This window comes from Planococcus citri, chromosome 5, assembly GCF_950023065.1.
Source record: "Planococcus citri chromosome 5, ihPlaCitr1.1, whole genome shotgun sequence".
In the NCBI taxonomy this organism is placed as follows: domain Eukaryota; kingdom Metazoa; phylum Arthropoda; class Insecta; order Hemiptera; family Pseudococcidae; genus Planococcus; species Planococcus citri.
Window position 1 is genome coordinate 34241492 of NC_088681.1, and position 16608 is coordinate 34258099.

Below are 16608 nucleotides of genomic sequence, written 5' to 3' on the forward strand. Positions count from 1 at the left end.
TTACATCGATATTTCCAGAAAAATCTGTTTGTTTCAAAATGATCAAAATGGCCGTTTTTAAAAATATCAAAATTGTAAAAAAGTCCTGTCTTTTGCCGAAATTTAAGAATTCAGAAAAAGTGAAAAACACTTATTGGTCAAAATTTCCAGAAAGTTTTGTTTTTTTGCCTCAAAATAATCTGTTTTTTTTTTTGGTCAAAATTGGAAAAACAAATTCTTTTTCAACAAAATCACCAAAAAGGCGACTTTTTTTTTACCAAATTTGCAAAAAATCGTATTCTTTAGAAAAAACTTTAAAAAAGATCACTTTTTTGTCATAATTTCTAAAAAGCTTGTATACTTAGCAAAGTTGTTTGAAAGTCTTGTTTCTTCACCAAAAATGCAGAAACCCCTCTTTTTTTGGTTAACATTCCAGAAAATGCTAGACAGGTAGATACTTAGGTAGGTATTGCTTTTTTGCCACAAAAATGTGTTTTTATGTCAAAATTGCCTGTAAAATCTGTGTTGTCAAAATTATCGAAACGATTGGTCCTTTTTGTCAAAATTGTCAAAAAAGTGTTGCCTTTTGCCAAAATTTCAGAATTCAGAAAACAAAAACTTTTTTACTGGTCAAAATTTTAAAAAAGTATTCCTTTTCGCATTAAAATAATCTGTTTTATTTTTTATTTTTTTGTCAAAATTGCAAAAGAACCTCTCTCTTATCAGAATTAGCAAAAAGTCTGACGTTTTTTGTTTAATTTGCAAAAGATTAGATGTACTTACTTTTTTTCAAAACTGTAGAAAAGACAGATCTTTTGTCAAAATTGCCAAAAAGCTTGTTTAAATGGCAAAATTCTCAGAAAGTCTTGCTTTTTTTTGCCAAAAACGCAGAAACACTCTTTTTAGGTCAACATTTACAGAGAGTAGGTAGTAGGTAGGTACCTAAGTAAAGTATTTCTTTGCTAAAAATAAATCAATATTCTTTTGTTAAAATCACAGAAAAAAATTTTTTTGGTCAATTTATTCAGGATGATGACAGGATAGTCTCAAAATTAAAACAATTGGCCAGTTAAAAAAGAAAAAAAAGGAAAATTAGAACTTGGCTTTAAAAATTAGTTGATTTTATTGAAATGTCACAGAATTAGCGGTGGGAAGTGAGAGGGTGACGTAAAAGGCAATCTGAAATGTACTAGGTACCTATATGTTACAAAAATTAACAAATTTTTAGATCTGTCATTTTCATGACTTTCAAATTAAAATGCTACCTCCCCCCCCCCTCTATAAAACTTGTCAAACTTTTCCTTTAACTAAGTAAGTACTAAAAGCGTCAAAATCATAAACAAGTTTTTGAGCTATCTAATGAATTTCAACATTATCAACACTTGTAATTATGTACTCGAATAAAAAATAATCGACCTTTTTTCTGTCCAATGGCAATTTTGTCAATATTTCAACTTTCATTTTTTCAATACGGTCACTTTTTATCAACATTTTAAAAAACCTCAACTTTTTAAATAATATTTTTGAAATAATTTTTTCAGTATTTTTTATTTGTATGTTTTCATTAATTTTTATTAGATTTCAAGTTTCCTAAACTTAGTTTATGAGGGAAAAATTCAATAAAATGTAAATTTTACTAATTTTTTTATTTTCTATTTTACAGTAGGTATTGTTTTGACTGTCTCATTATCCTCAAACTTCTTTTTTTTTCAAAAGCAAAAGCATCCCTCTTGATATTACTTTTTTTTCTGCTCCTGCAACTTCAAAAGCAGGCAACCAAACTCACTTGTAAGCATCATCGAAGGGAATACGTAACTTAAAGAACACCCTGTATGGGTTCGCTAAAGCTATCTATCTAAACTACAGGCTACGTGAGTATACATATACTATGTAGAGTAATTCGTTAATACGACATAGTTTTACCTTATTACTATCAACTAATACGTGGACCCGAAATACGATTATGTCGTCTAGAGTAATTTCTTCGTTGCGATAAATAATTCGAAAAGTTTTACTGATGCCAGCATTGTTTTCTACGCTCGCCGGTACTAAGCCTTCGTCACCTGAAATCAAAAATCCATTATCAGCTTTCATCGTGGCATCGTCTCTTTCAATAGCATGCTCAACACGACGACAACTTTCCATACTACTCTATGTTGAAAAATTAATCGCTCAGAATTCAATTTTCTTCAGCAAATCGTAACGTTTCGTCGTATTTTTATTTCTCTTCGCGTTTATTTTTTTTCGAATGAAAATTTCAACGTTTATTCCCTCGACTGAGAGAGCGGTTTCGTTTGTATCATTTCGACTCGTTTCATTCTTCTTTTTTATCTGCGTCTTTCTCTCTTAAAACGCTGTATCTTGTGTAATACTACGCGATAGGTAGGTACTACTTTGAATTTTCAAATCATCTAATATTACGTTTCCGAGCGTGTTTCTCTGCTCATCTTTTCTTTTTTTTTTTACTCGTTTCATTCGGTTGTTTTGTTTTTGATATAAAAAAAAGAAGAGGAGAAGGAATTCAGGCTCGTTTGTTCATTTCATATAACTTCGAATTTCCAGCACATCGTCGTCGTGTTGTCGAAATAATGGGTCAGATTTACACCGCGTACCTATACTTTCAGTCACACCCTGCTTTGAGCCAGCCATGTTCACAAGTTTAAAATTTAAACATCTTCGTTACGCGCAAGCCACGCATACCTCGTGTATAGAAGATATAGGTACGCGCAACATTAGTCGTATAAACGCGTATACTTTGTTAACCATACTATACCTACCTAGACCTACCGACGTTATTAATTTCAAATGTTATCGTTTGTAGGTGTTTTGCGTATTTAAACCTGAATCAAGAGATTTTAGTCCGAATGCATTTTCAACGAGTTTCTCGTATTGTTTCGAAATAATTCCCCATAATTTTAGGACCCTTTTTAGAGCTCCAAGTACCTACGAGACGGAAATATTCGCTAAACTCGGGTGTCTTTTAGGAAAAACCTTTTGAATTAATCAAAAGCTGTAGAAATTACGTTTCTGAATGTAATACGAACGTGTACCTACTAAATGGTTGAATAGGTAGGCGATGAAATTCATCATTTTGATAATTGATCGTTTAATAAACATGGGTAGGCGACTAGGTACCTATTGAAACGATCCCTGCCTATTTTAAAGTTTGAAATCGCCTCTCCTCCTCCCCCCACCCATCCACAGGAAATCTTCTTTCTGGACCATATTCCGATTACTAACATGTTTCGAAGGCAACTTTTGACATCAGCAGGAGAACATGTATATTTTATAAGCCCATTTATTCCAAAAAATCCCATAAAATCTAAAAATGTGCGAATGGATAGCTAAAATTCAGAGAACTTCTACCTAAGTCCTCTTCTCATCATCGTCGTGTTCTGATATGTAGTCACATTCGACATGAACAAAAAAACGTTTTTTTTCCGACATTTTAAGAAACTGATATCAACTCCTCCGATCCGAATTTCGCCATTTCCAATAAACCTGGAAGCTCCAGCAGCACGATTTCGAATTTCTCCAGAAGGCGTGGAAATTAATTTGGACAGCTAAACATCGAATTCTGGTTTATTTTCGAAATCTGTTTGTTGTTTGAAACGTTTATCCTTTCTCCAGTTATCATTAAACATATTGTGTTCGTGGTTAGTCCGCCTGGAAAGCGGACCAAACGTGGATAAACTCGTTGAATGAATTTAGTTCAAAAAATGAACCACAACTCGATTTTTAGCTGCCCAAATTAATTTTTATACCTCTTGGAGAAACATAAAAATTCTGAAGAAATTGAAAATCGTACTGGAGGCTCCAGAATGGCTTGAAATAGTGAAATTTGACTTTGGGGGTTGGTTTCAAACGAGAAGAAAGTCATTCGTGCAAATTTCAAGAATGTTCCTACGAGCAGAAATTTCTTGATTCTTCGAAATTTTTCTTTAATACCTACCTAAAAAACGCACTTGAGGTTTTTGTTCAGAAATCGGCTCAAAAGTGAATAAACTCGTTATCGTTGAATAGATCGAGTATAACTTAAGCCAAAACTCGATTTTAAGCTGGCCAAATAAATTTACACGTGTTCTGGAAAAATTTTAAAATTTTGGAGAAATCAAAAATCGCGCTAAAAGCTTCAAAACAACCGCTTATGGTGTAAATTTCAGCTGGAGGGAGTTAATTTATTATGCATTAATTAGTTTTAGGACTTTTCATCAGCTTACTGATTGAATAATTTTCAAAAGTTCGCCAAAAATCAATTTGGGCAGTTGAAATTTTGTTTATCCAACGATCTCCAATAAATCCCAACTAGCCTTAACGAACTCCAGGAAATTCTAACGGACCCCAACAACCCCCCCCCCCCCTCCCCCAACGAACACCAACGAGTCTTATAACGAATACCTACAAACTCCAAACAAACCCCCAACGAGCTTTACTGGACTCTTAACTTATCCTAAAGAACACCAATGGGCCCCCAACGAGCCCTACTGAGTCTTAACTAAAGTAAGTAGTAATATAGATCTGATTTTATTACTTTAGTCTTGACGAACCTGGACAAACTTCAACAAATCCCCAACGAGCCTTAACGAACATCATTGACAAGTTGACGAAAACCAAAAAAAAAAAAAAAAAAAAAAAAAATGATCATTGGTGACTAAGTGATCTAAATATTAAAAGTGGGATTGGTCGTGTTATTTCACCATCAATATTTTTTTTTGAATTTTAATCAAATTTGAGGGGATGTAGCTGCTATAAATAAGTAGATCCAGATATCTTATTTTAAATTTAAATCATCAATTAGAAAAAAAAAATGGTAAACGAGAACATTTTTAAACTACAGCTTTCAAGTTTTATACCTACTCATGAAAAATAATGAAGCTTTTAGAGTGAAAGTTCAATTTTAAAATTATCTTTCAATTATTAATTTTGAATCGTCCGTAATTTTTCTGAAAATCCCGCATAGAAATTTGCTCAAAACACCCCCCACATCCCCTCCCGTCACACCAATTCTCTGAGAGGTAAATAATGACGGAACGAAAGGTGTGCTGGTTATTTTTATTGAACATGGAAAGGAGACTGAGATTCTTGAGGAAATTTAAATGAAATCTGATTACCTATACTTGATTTCATTTTTGATTCGAGTTAATGTGAAATAGCCAATAAGTGTCGTTCAACTTTGTAATGTTCAAAAATGTTAAAATATGGTAAGATTTCATAAGAATAAATTGAAAAATTCTCCATAATTTTTACGTAACACAAGGGAAAAAATTTTCAGGCTTATGAATCATAAAAAATATCCTATGCAATGGGAAATTAAATTCGAGTCTCAATGACGGAAAAACCTTCGAGACATCTAAAATTCAAAAGTTTGACTTTTGGCATTAAATATTTTCGCAGATGTTTCAAGTTGATTGATCTCTCGTTTTGTTGCATGATTTGCTGAATTGAACATTTAAGTAATTACTACGAAGTTCTTCTCCCTATTTCTGCTTTCATTCTCAAACCCATCTACATTCGAAACCACTTCAATTTATTGTAGGATGGATAGGTGTACATCGTTTTGTCATACTATATAGGTAGGTAGATGTATATTATTTCTAGTCAGATCAAAGGCTCGTAGTGTAGGTCATATGTTTTAAGTCAAACAATACACAAGATACCTATCTACCTGCCTATATGGAGTGTTGTTATCATCCACTCAAGTAGTACAAAACATAATCAACCTTTCGCAGGTATAAGCTATACTTAAGTATAAGTATCTATTCTATATATCATACTCGTGTACTTACGATCACATCTTCTTATACTGGTTTCAATTTTAGTAGTCAATTTCTGCGAAACTTTTAATTCAGTACGAATCCTATAAAACCTGCAAAGCAAAAACATAAACCATTAATTATCCAATATAGCGAAAAATGCCAAACGGTAAACCAAATAGGTAAAGGTACTGGAAAGCGCCGCCAAGTTTTAATCACATTCAAAGACCACTTATTTTAATTAAAAACCTGCCACCAACTATGTTCAAAGTATCAATAATTAGTTCACTCGTCACATCATCGTGTAGTATAAATCCTCTCTTCGAACGAAATACGATTCGGGTTTCCTTAATCCATACCATACAGCTCTCTCTTTCAATACTGTCGGATCCATTAGCTTAAATCCTTCAGATATATTTTTGTCTCAATGGTTTTTATTTATAGATAACAAAACCGCAGTCATATTGATTAGTTAATGTACAGCTTATCGGCGGAGTAATTGCAGAAACTTAGATAGGTACTAGGTAATGGTGAAGTTTATATGGTTTGAGGTTGACCTGCTACGTGCTTTTAAGGGTGATTTGAATTTCGCAAATGTAATTTGGGAGTAAAAGCTGAGTGTGTAGAAATTAAATTTGAAAAATAATATTTGAAGTAAAAACAATTTGGATGGGTGAAGAATTTTAAATTTCATAGATACCTACTAAAATTAAGTAAATTTATTTACATCTAACAATAAATATTTAAATTATCAATATTTTCATTCACCTGGTAACATCAAGTATGTATCTCGCCAGTTTCTGTAGTCAATTTTCGAGTTTTAATTTCCCACCCTTTTCATTGCAATAATTCAACTCCTTCAAAATGTAAGTACGAGTATTGTAGGTACCATACCTAATAATATAGTGTTTGCAGCGACGTACCCAATACCTATCAAACTTTTCAATAATTCAGTTTTCAACCTTGAACAATATAATTGTACAAAATCTGTTCGTATTCTCCCACCTGCCAACCTACACAAAACTAATCCGCATATTATTTCCTTGACATTTCAAAACTACATACATGAATACACTATGAGAAGATTATTGTTCACTTTTCCTGCAAAATCCCTAGTCTAAATTCAAAGTAGGACGAACAACATACGACAAATGTCTTCCCTATTAAAAATAACGACGATCTGATAAACCTAACGGGTAGTCTAATGTTAGCCCCTAACCCAGCAACCAAATACGTATAACAAAAACAGCACAAAAAAGGCCGATTAAAATAACTCTCGAATTTTCTTGAATTTTTCCCCTTGAAACTTCTCATTTTCGTTAATTGTTTCAATTTTCCCTTCTTCATAATTTTTTTCTTTCCTTTTATTCTACTCAAAGTTGGGTTTCATGCCAAAGAAATTTTCTAAAAGAAATGTGCCGCCAACAACCGATAAAATAACTTTGTATTTTTCGCAGATAAGAATTATTATGCAAAGTTGCTAACAAAACAGGCAACACGGCTGATTTTTTTAAATAGGTTAAAATATTTTCAAACGAAAATTTATCACTTTTGTGAATAATGACCACGTTATACTCGTATATTGAGTTTTAACTTTGTTTTTGTGACTTGAAGCAATTCTGTAACGAATTTTCATAGTCGTGGTTCTGTTTTGACAGTGATTAATCCTTTATAGCCGAAAAAGAGGTTTTAAAACATAGAATATACTGGCGAATTGGGTTTTAAAAGCTTGGATTAGGGATCACAGAGTTTGGTAATTTTTATGCCTCGATAAGTAGGTATAAGTACCTAGTAAAAGTTGTGCTTTGAAGAGCTGTTTTCGTTTTTGTGATGAAGAATGAAAATAGCCACGTATATTATGGATTTTGTGTTTGATTTTTTCTCAAGTTATGAATTCGGTAAAATAATTTCATTTTATTTTTTTTTCAACTTACAAAGTTGGAAACTGAAAGAAACATTGCATGGACGTGGTCCTTGGCACGATATTATAGGTACAATTTAATAACTCTCGAACGCAAAGTAAAAATGAAAAAAAAATGTTGATTATGTAGTTAAGATTATAGTAACTATAGTAAGGTGGTATTGATACGAATGATTACGTATTGTAGTGAGGATAATTATCCCTCCCTAGAGGGGAATAATTGCTGATACCAAGATAGCTCAGAAGGGTTGCAGTTCCACTAACTAACTATACACATTTAAGGATGGTTACATTGATAAATAAAAACACATATCTATTTACATGTATATTTACACTATTTACAAATCGTCATCAACATACATCGTTTGCACTTATGTTTACACATAGCATGAGAATGAATGAAACTTAGACAAGTAAATGATCTACCTATACATGGGCTAGGTGAGATCAGCAATATGATGACAATAACGAAGTATTGAGACTTCAACCAACTCATCTTACATTTGAGTTGATTGAACAAAATTATTAAGTAACATATTAGTCAAAATGTGTACAATTTGATATTTCTAATTCAATTAACATTAATCATAGATTACGAAACCATGCTCGCAACCTATGGGAAAAAACTTATATAATTAATTAAGTAGGTGTATTTCACCACTTACTTGGACACTGTACACATTTACCATCGCTTTCCTTTGCCCTCCTAATACTATGGGCTTTGATGGCACTTAACTAAACGAGACACCTATCACACTTTGCGTAATTCAGAATATCTAGATTATTCCTCATTACCAAAAAGGTTCACTAATAATTATGAGTCCAAGGATCATTAAATTTGAATATAAAAAGAATAAACCATGCCAGAGATGGCGTTAACTTGAAAAGAATAAATTAATTATAAAATATTACAGTAAAACCTCCACTAACGGACACCCCTCAAGAGCGGACACTCCCCAACAGCGGACAATTTTCTCAGTCCCCACGAGTGTTATGGGAGAAATGCATTGTAGCCTCTAAATTACGGACGTTCCGAACAACGGACAGTAAATCACAAATTTTCAATGTAAAATCGTGCCAAAATACAAGTTTTATGTTCATTTTTCACTCGTTATCGAACTGATTAGATAATGAAAATACACATTTCATGGGTTTCTTGAAAAAAAGATTATTCAGAAAGGCTTTGACTAACTCCCCATTTTTTTGATTCACCAAATAATTCAAATTTAATACTTTTTTTGAGAGAGGAACTCCATACAAAATTATTGGGGGCAGGTTTCTTGAAAAGAGAATTATTCAGGAAACTCAGAAAGCAGAAATCGAAAATGTTTGAATAAATTGTTTGTATTCTTTCCAACTTTGGAAGCGGGAGGGGGAGGCTTCCAGCACAACTTTTTGTAAATTTGAGAAAAAGTCAAAAAATATGCAATAATTTTGCACCTGAACGAAGCCCATGCTCTTATTGATCAAAAGATTATTATGGAAAAGCATCAAGGAGTGCAGACAAAAATTACAGATTTTTTTTAATTTAATAAAACTATGAACGCATTTATGTATGTAAACTATTGAAATTAATTGACCTTTGTACAACGGACATTTCCTTATTTGAACCTCTCAACACTGGCCATTCTGAAGAGCGGACACCTCCAAACAGTGGACATTTTGCTCGGTCCCGTGAAGTGTCCGCTATTAGAGGTTTTACTGTAATTGAAAATGGAGATGCTGTGGTCACCTCTACCCGAGAGGATCCTCATAGCATCAGATTCGACGTTGATGAGGAACCAACTATCACGAATTGCCGACACCAAGCCAAGTGAGGAAACAACACGAGAGTTCTGTATTATAAAGATGCATAAGGTACCTAAACTCCGCCCTACATGGTACCTAATTTTGGCGCAATTTTCACCTGGTACACTGTACATAGAGTACATTGCCCGAAATACCTATCTTAGGTCTTAAATCGTGAGCCCAGGAAAATCACTTTGTACACTTGATCCAGATTTGGCCATTTTAGTCGTTTGAATAACGCCACCCACAGAAAGGGACCATTTTTGCAAAGTTTTAGGTTCTTTCGGCATAACTCACGGATAAAGGCAGATAAAAAAATTTTTTGCATTATGATAAGTGGTGGTGGTCGGATTTAGGAGACTCCTTGAAAAAAAGTTTGAAAAAAATTCACGAATACCTGCACGAAATTGTTTTCCAAATCGATGAAGTGTCTTCAAAATATGGAATCTTCTTTCTTAATTGCAATTTACAGCATTTAATTACATATAACTGCTAAAATTTAATGAAGAATTGAAAAAACACTCAACTTTTTTTTGACTTCTCAAAAACATTTTTTGTGAATACCTTCGCGAATTTTGGCTTTAGAGCTATGATTTTGGTCTCAATCGATTTGTCTGTGAAAAATACACCAGGAAGTATTTTTTTCCGCGGAAGTCGAGGAATTTGGGGCTGAAATCGGCTGGTGGTCGATATTAGGAAGTGGTCGATATTAGGGCACCTTACCCTTATATAGAAGATTCAGCCTTATGCATTGTATACGAAAATATACATACTGTACGTATATTTTCGTTGTGAACGTTATTCTGTTTTACATATAAACACGTTACCAATATCCTCAATATAGAGGGTAATTCTAATAAGCACTACCTAACGGCAGTGGGGCCAATCTGCCCTATGTCAATGTCCCATCCCAACTCTGGAAGTAAGAAAAATCCGCTAAGAAAAATTGGCAAATGATTCTCGGATTCTTTTCGAGTCCTTAGGTCAATATGAAGTCAACAAATCAGGAACCCAAACACTGGTTTATTCACTTCAGTTGAAAAAACTAATCAATATGGAGCAAACAATAAAACCGAAACATCTTTTGAAATTTTAGATTCCTTTCGAATATCTCTCACAAATTTTTGAGACAATTTTATTCATAATGAAGAACTTATACGTATGTATAAATAAAACCAAACTTCATCATTTTAAGAAACAATTGTTTATGCATAAACTTTCGCATTTAATATGGGTCTTAATTGGGTAAATCAAAGCATATGCACACAAATTCGATTAATTCGGTAGGTGTAAGTTAGATTGGCAGGTAGCTAGAGGTACAAATACATAATAAACTCTACAGAGTCAGTATAATCTTTTTCGCACTGTATGAATAAGCGTAGCTTCCATACCTACATCATACATTAAACCGCAAATAAACACCACACACCGTTACTAGTTTTCATTTTATTCATACTTCATCTAAACAACAAATCAAATGAACAATTTTCAAACACAATGTGGCAAGAAAATGGCAAAGATAAACAGGCGAAATTTCCTAGTACCTAACGAATGGTGTCAACCTGCGAATGAAAATTGAATTTTCTGAGCTTTACCGCGTTGAAAAAAAAAAGAATAGGAACGTATAAAATGAAAATAAACTTGTTTATCGTATAAAGCCGTTCGAGGCCTCATACAACATTTTTGCTCTTACCCGTCGGCATATTGTTTTGCGCACAAAAAAAGTAAAAAAAAAAAAAAACTCCGCTATAAGCAATTGGATCAATCTTGAATTTTAACACCTTTTTTCAGCGGGTCAAATTTTATATACGCTGGGCTAAAAACACCATGTTTTATTTTTAACCGACTAAAGTAAATATTTGTTGGAATGGAATACCCATACCTTGTTCGTAGCATGTATTCTCGGAAACTTTACGTTTTTGGGTTAAAAAGTTAATTTTTTCATCGACATAAACAGCTTGGTAGGATTTTAATGGCGACGATACCTAGTTTTATCGCGTGATCGTCGTGTTGTTTTCTATGTATGTACTTGTATGTAGTTCCGTAAATATTGACATACTATTTGCTTATATGTACGTAATTTTTTCACCACGTTTTGTAATACATTAAAAGCTCTAAAAGTCGAGTTGATTTTGAAAATTAAAAACGCCGTTATCTCAATTTGCGATACGCCACTTGAACGTAGGTACTCGTTTAACTCGACCAAGATTCATTATAATAAAACGAGGTGTCTTTTACGAAATTCTCCGTTCGCTTTTATATTATTTATTCGATTAATCGTTTCCATCGTTTAATTAATTTTCTCAACTCGAAAACTTGTTTTTAGTTTGCTCAAAATACGTGGAAAATTCGTTTTTCACAATCGAGTTTACATAAGCAAAGTCACGAAGACGAACAAGATGAAATATTCCATATTTAATTCGATTAGTATAAAAATTACTACGTATCCGACGACTAGAAATTTTCTCCATGGTGAATTTCTCGCTATAGCTAAGCTTCATCTCTCTCGTTAAAAGTGGAAATTTGCAAATTTTAAAACCGAAAATTCGATTATGAGACTAGCAAGGTCGGTCGCATTGACGCAATTTTCCATCGAATTTAACCAAATCATTCGCAAAATTTACAAGTTCAAAACAGATTCGAATACGTAAAAACTAGAACGGAAGACGAATGAAACGAAAAATTACACATAGAAATCCATCCGTGCATATTTCTTTTAATCATTATGAAATAAATTCCACTCTTTGATATTTTTTTTTCGACGTTCTGAAATTCATTGAACTATGTTGAAAGCTAAGCAGGCATTTTTATTTTCAGTTGGCAAAAAAAAAAAGGTCAAATACTACAAGAGAAAAATTTTCCAATGTTTCCAACCGACGAATGATATTTTTAATACATGTTTCCTTTGTTGTTGGAAGTTGAATCGAATTCGAATGAATAATCTGAACAGAAAAAAAAATCGAGCAGAAATGCAAAAAAAAAATGTACCCATTATCAATTTGTCATTGCATTAAAAATGCTAGAAAAAGTGACCACCATTATATATACGAATAAGTATATTTTATTTTCAAAGTTACCTTTTTCAAAATATATCTATCGACTGGAATATTCAAATAAATAAGGTAGGTAGGTAGAAGGTGGCCATTTTCAATAATTTCTTTCCCTGGAAAAAAGCTTGGGTACCTAGGCAAGAAAGAATTTTTTCCTACGAACAAAAATAACTATACATGGTAATGTACTATCGAGATGAAGATTGAAGACTACCTAATACAACAAGTAGGTATTGATTTGGTTATTTCATATTTATTTGTATTAGGCAGATACGAGTAAGCTGGCCTACCTTTATTTCAAAATAATTGCGTCGCTACTTTCGTTCCTTTTTATTTTTCCAAGTTCATCGTTAGGTATTAAGGTTTAAATAGGTACCTAATATACTAGATAGGTATTTCTTTGGTAAACTCGTTCACATTTTATATTGACGAGAATTTTCCAATTCAGTGAGCTTGTGATGTATTAAACAGTGTAAAGTGTGCACTTTTCTTTCAATAACCCTATAAATAAAAGTGGTAATACGTCGATGTAATCTTTGTGTTCTCTTTTAGTAAATATCACTATTGGCCTGTCGTGATAGATGGTTTCTCATATATTACATGTAGCAACTCAATTTAGAAAGAAAAGATTAGGTAAGGAAGTATTATGATTGTAAAAGACAACGAGCTAAGATAATTTATACTCCAATTTAAAGAACTATTTCCTCATTTTCAATAACTGAGTAAATAAAGTCCAAAGATTTATTTCCGTGAAGAGTTTTTCACAAATTAAACATCAAAATGCATACCTACCTACTTATTTTATACATTGATATTTCAATGGGTACCTACTCGTGCTTCGGAAAAAATCCAAATGTGGGCATATTCCCAATGAAAGAGATCACCCGACCAGCAGAATATTTTTTGTACAGGATAGAGAACTTATTAAAAAATTCAAAATCGACCTATTTTCCATGAAAAAACGGAATCAAAATTTGATCTACTTGAGATATAGATCGTAAAATATAAGGTTTATTTTCTATTTTTCACCTCCCAAAACGGATTGGACGAGGTTTTGGGCTGTTCTATAGAGCTTTCGGTGGATTTTTGGATCTACATATGATTCACTAAAAATTGAGTTCACTTATACGAATCGATTCGTTCACGAATGATTCATCAAAAATTGAGTGAATGAATCGATTCGTTCGCGAACGAGTCACTTATGCGAATCAATTCGTTCGCGAATGATTCAATAAAAATTATTCAATTCATTTGCGAATGATTCATCAAAAATTAGATAAATGAATCGATTCGTTCGCGAACGAATCACTTATACGAATCGATTTGTTCACGAATGATTCATCAAAACTTGAGTAAATGAATCGATTCGTTCGCGAACGAGTCACTGATGCGAATCAATTCGTTCGCGAATGATTCAATAAAAATTAATCAATTCATTCGCGAATGATTCATCAAAAATTAGATAAATGAATCGATTCGTTCGCGAACGAATCACTTATACGAATCGATTTGTTCACGAATGATTCATCAAAACTTGAGTAAATGAATCGATTCGTTCGCGAACGAGTCACTGATGCAAATCAATTCGTTCGCGAATGATTCAATAAAAATTATTCAATTTGTTCGCGAATGATTCATCAAAAATTAAGTAAATGAATCGATTCGTTCGCGAACGAGTTACTGATGCAAATCAATTCGTTCGCGAATGATTCTGTGATGAGCAGATATGCCCTGACTGCCGTAGGTGGTCACTATTGTAACTATTCCTATAGTGGTACTTCATATAATAACTGGTTTAGAGGTAGCGGGAAAAGGTTACGTACGTAAATTACCGCGATCCTGGGTCTGGACCAGGATGGCGAAAAATATCATCTTCACTACCTGTGCAAGATCTCGAGCTCTCGGTACAGTGGTCAACCGTCTAGACTTTATTAGGCTATGGCCTCTTTGCATTTCAATCCTAAGTATTACCCGCTTGTTCGGTGTGAATTTGTGTCAATTAACGTAAACGTGATTAAGATTCAATGAATTAGCGCGATTTATGGTATTTTGGATCATCTCTCATCCGTCGACCATGAGAGTATGTACCCAGTCTCAAAATGTATTACGAGATGATGGATACAGAATCGTCGTAGGTATATGGACCCCTTAATTGGAGATGATTAACGCGAATAGTTGGGTATGAGTTGGAACACTCTTCACCAATCACATTATCGATGCTTTCATTGCTAATAATGTAGAAGCGTCTCGTAAGTAGAGAACCTTTTCATATATTTTAGATATATTACCTACTTACGAGCAGAGTAAGGATTAATATTTATGATTAGATAAATTTAATCTGGCCTGAATCTTTATTTTATTCTCATGTGTGCCAGGACTAAACATCCTGAGTAAATTCGTCCCTCACATAACGTAATCTAGAGCTAATCATCTATTTTATGATACCGTATTAATTCACCTTGTGTATTCTAGAATTAATACCTTATGATATTCACGACGTATTATACAGTGTATTGATATTTATTTCATCAATAAATCTCTATAGTATTGTTGTCTAGTAACTAATTTAATTGGTTATGGAGTTCAGAAAAAATCTAGTGTGTATAGTACCTGAGGATTATTGAGTTGCCTATTCCTTTGAACTAGGCATAGGGAATTTCTCACCCCCTGAGGAGTTATTTCCTATCATCCTGCTGTTGCGTCTAATAATTACCTATCTCACCTATTGCCAATAATTCTCTCTATCACTATTACAATTCAATAAAAATTATTCAATTTGTTCGCGAATGATCCATCAAAAATTAAGTAAATGAATCGATTCGTTCGCGAACGAGTTACTGATGCAAATCAATTCGTTCGCGAATGATTCAATAAAAATTATTCAATTCGTTCGCGAATGATTCATCAAAAATTGAGTAAATGAATCGATTCGTTCGCGAACGAGTCACTTCTACGAATCAATTCGTTCGCGAATGATTCAATAAAAATTATTCAATTCATTCACGAATGATTCATCAAAAATTAGATAAATGAATCGATTTGTTCACGAATGATTCATCAAAACTTGAGTAAATGAATCGATTCGTTCGCGAACGAGTCACTTCTACGAATCAATTCGTTCGCGAATGATTCAATAAAAATCATTCAATTCATTCGCGAATGATTCATCAAAAATTGAGTAAATGAATCGATTCGTTCGCGAACGAGTCACTTCTACGAATCAATTCGTTCGCGAATGATTCAATAAAAATCATTCAATTCATTCGCGAATGATTCATCAAAAATTGAGTAAATGAATCGATTCGTTTGCGAACGAGTCACTTCTACGAATCAATTCGTTCGCGAATGATTCAATAAAAATTATTCAATTCATTCGCGAATGATTCATCAAAAATTAGATAAATGAATCGATTCGTTCGCGAACGAATCACTTATACGAATCGATTTGTTCACGAATGATTCGAGTAAATGAATCGATTCGTTCGCGAACGAGTCACTTATGCGAATCAATTCGTTCGCGAATGATTCCCCAAGAAATCAATCAGTTTGTTCAATCGCCAATTGGTTGTAAATGATTCGATTCACTTCGCTTGAAAAGAGATCAATTTCTATACAATACGAGTAGTCTCACAAAAACCGAATCAATTGTAAATTAATTGATCCGTTTGCGAATGATTCGCCAAGAAATCAATCAATTTATTCAATCGCCAATCGTTCGTAAATGATTCGATTCGATTACATATAAACAGATCATTTACTGTACAAAATATGTTTAAAAAAAAGTGAATCAATTCGTTCGTAAAAGATTTTTATTTAAAGAAAAGTTGCGGTCTTCTGACGCTAAATGCGTGAGTGTTTTTTTGATTAATATGTAAGTTGAAATTTTCAAAATGTACGTATTTCTACCAGTTTGGATAAAAATGTTTTCTAGTCGGTATTTTTTTGGGTGGGGTGATGGGATAAAATGCGCCGTTTTAGGAGTGGTTGAAAGATACCTAATTACCTACCCAATTTTTGACCACCGAAATCGACTAGTTTTCTTTTCAAGTTATTCTAGTGTCTTCAGTAGATTTTTGACTTTTTTAGTTTAAAAAAAAAACAGAATTAAAATAAAACA

At 33.1% G+C, this 16608-nt stretch overlaps 1 protein-coding gene across 4 annotated transcripts in view; it reads right to left on the reverse strand.

Moving 5' to 3' along the window:
* The window catches only part of LOC135848825 (protein FAM135A), a 102699-nt gene that overhangs the window by 43873 nt on the left and 42218 nt on the right, over positions 1 to 16608 (reverse strand). For all 4 annotated transcript variants that reach the window (XM_065368886.1, XM_065368885.1, XM_065368884.1 and 1 more), the window contains exons 2-3: positions 5766 to 5845; positions 1903 to 2042 (exon numbers count right to left, since the gene is read on the reverse strand). In XM_065368886.1, coding sequence (XP_065224958.1) covers positions 1903 to 2042; positions 5766 to 5845 — 220 coding nt within the window. The remainder of the gene's footprint in view (positions 1 to 1902; positions 2043 to 5765; positions 5846 to 16608) is intronic.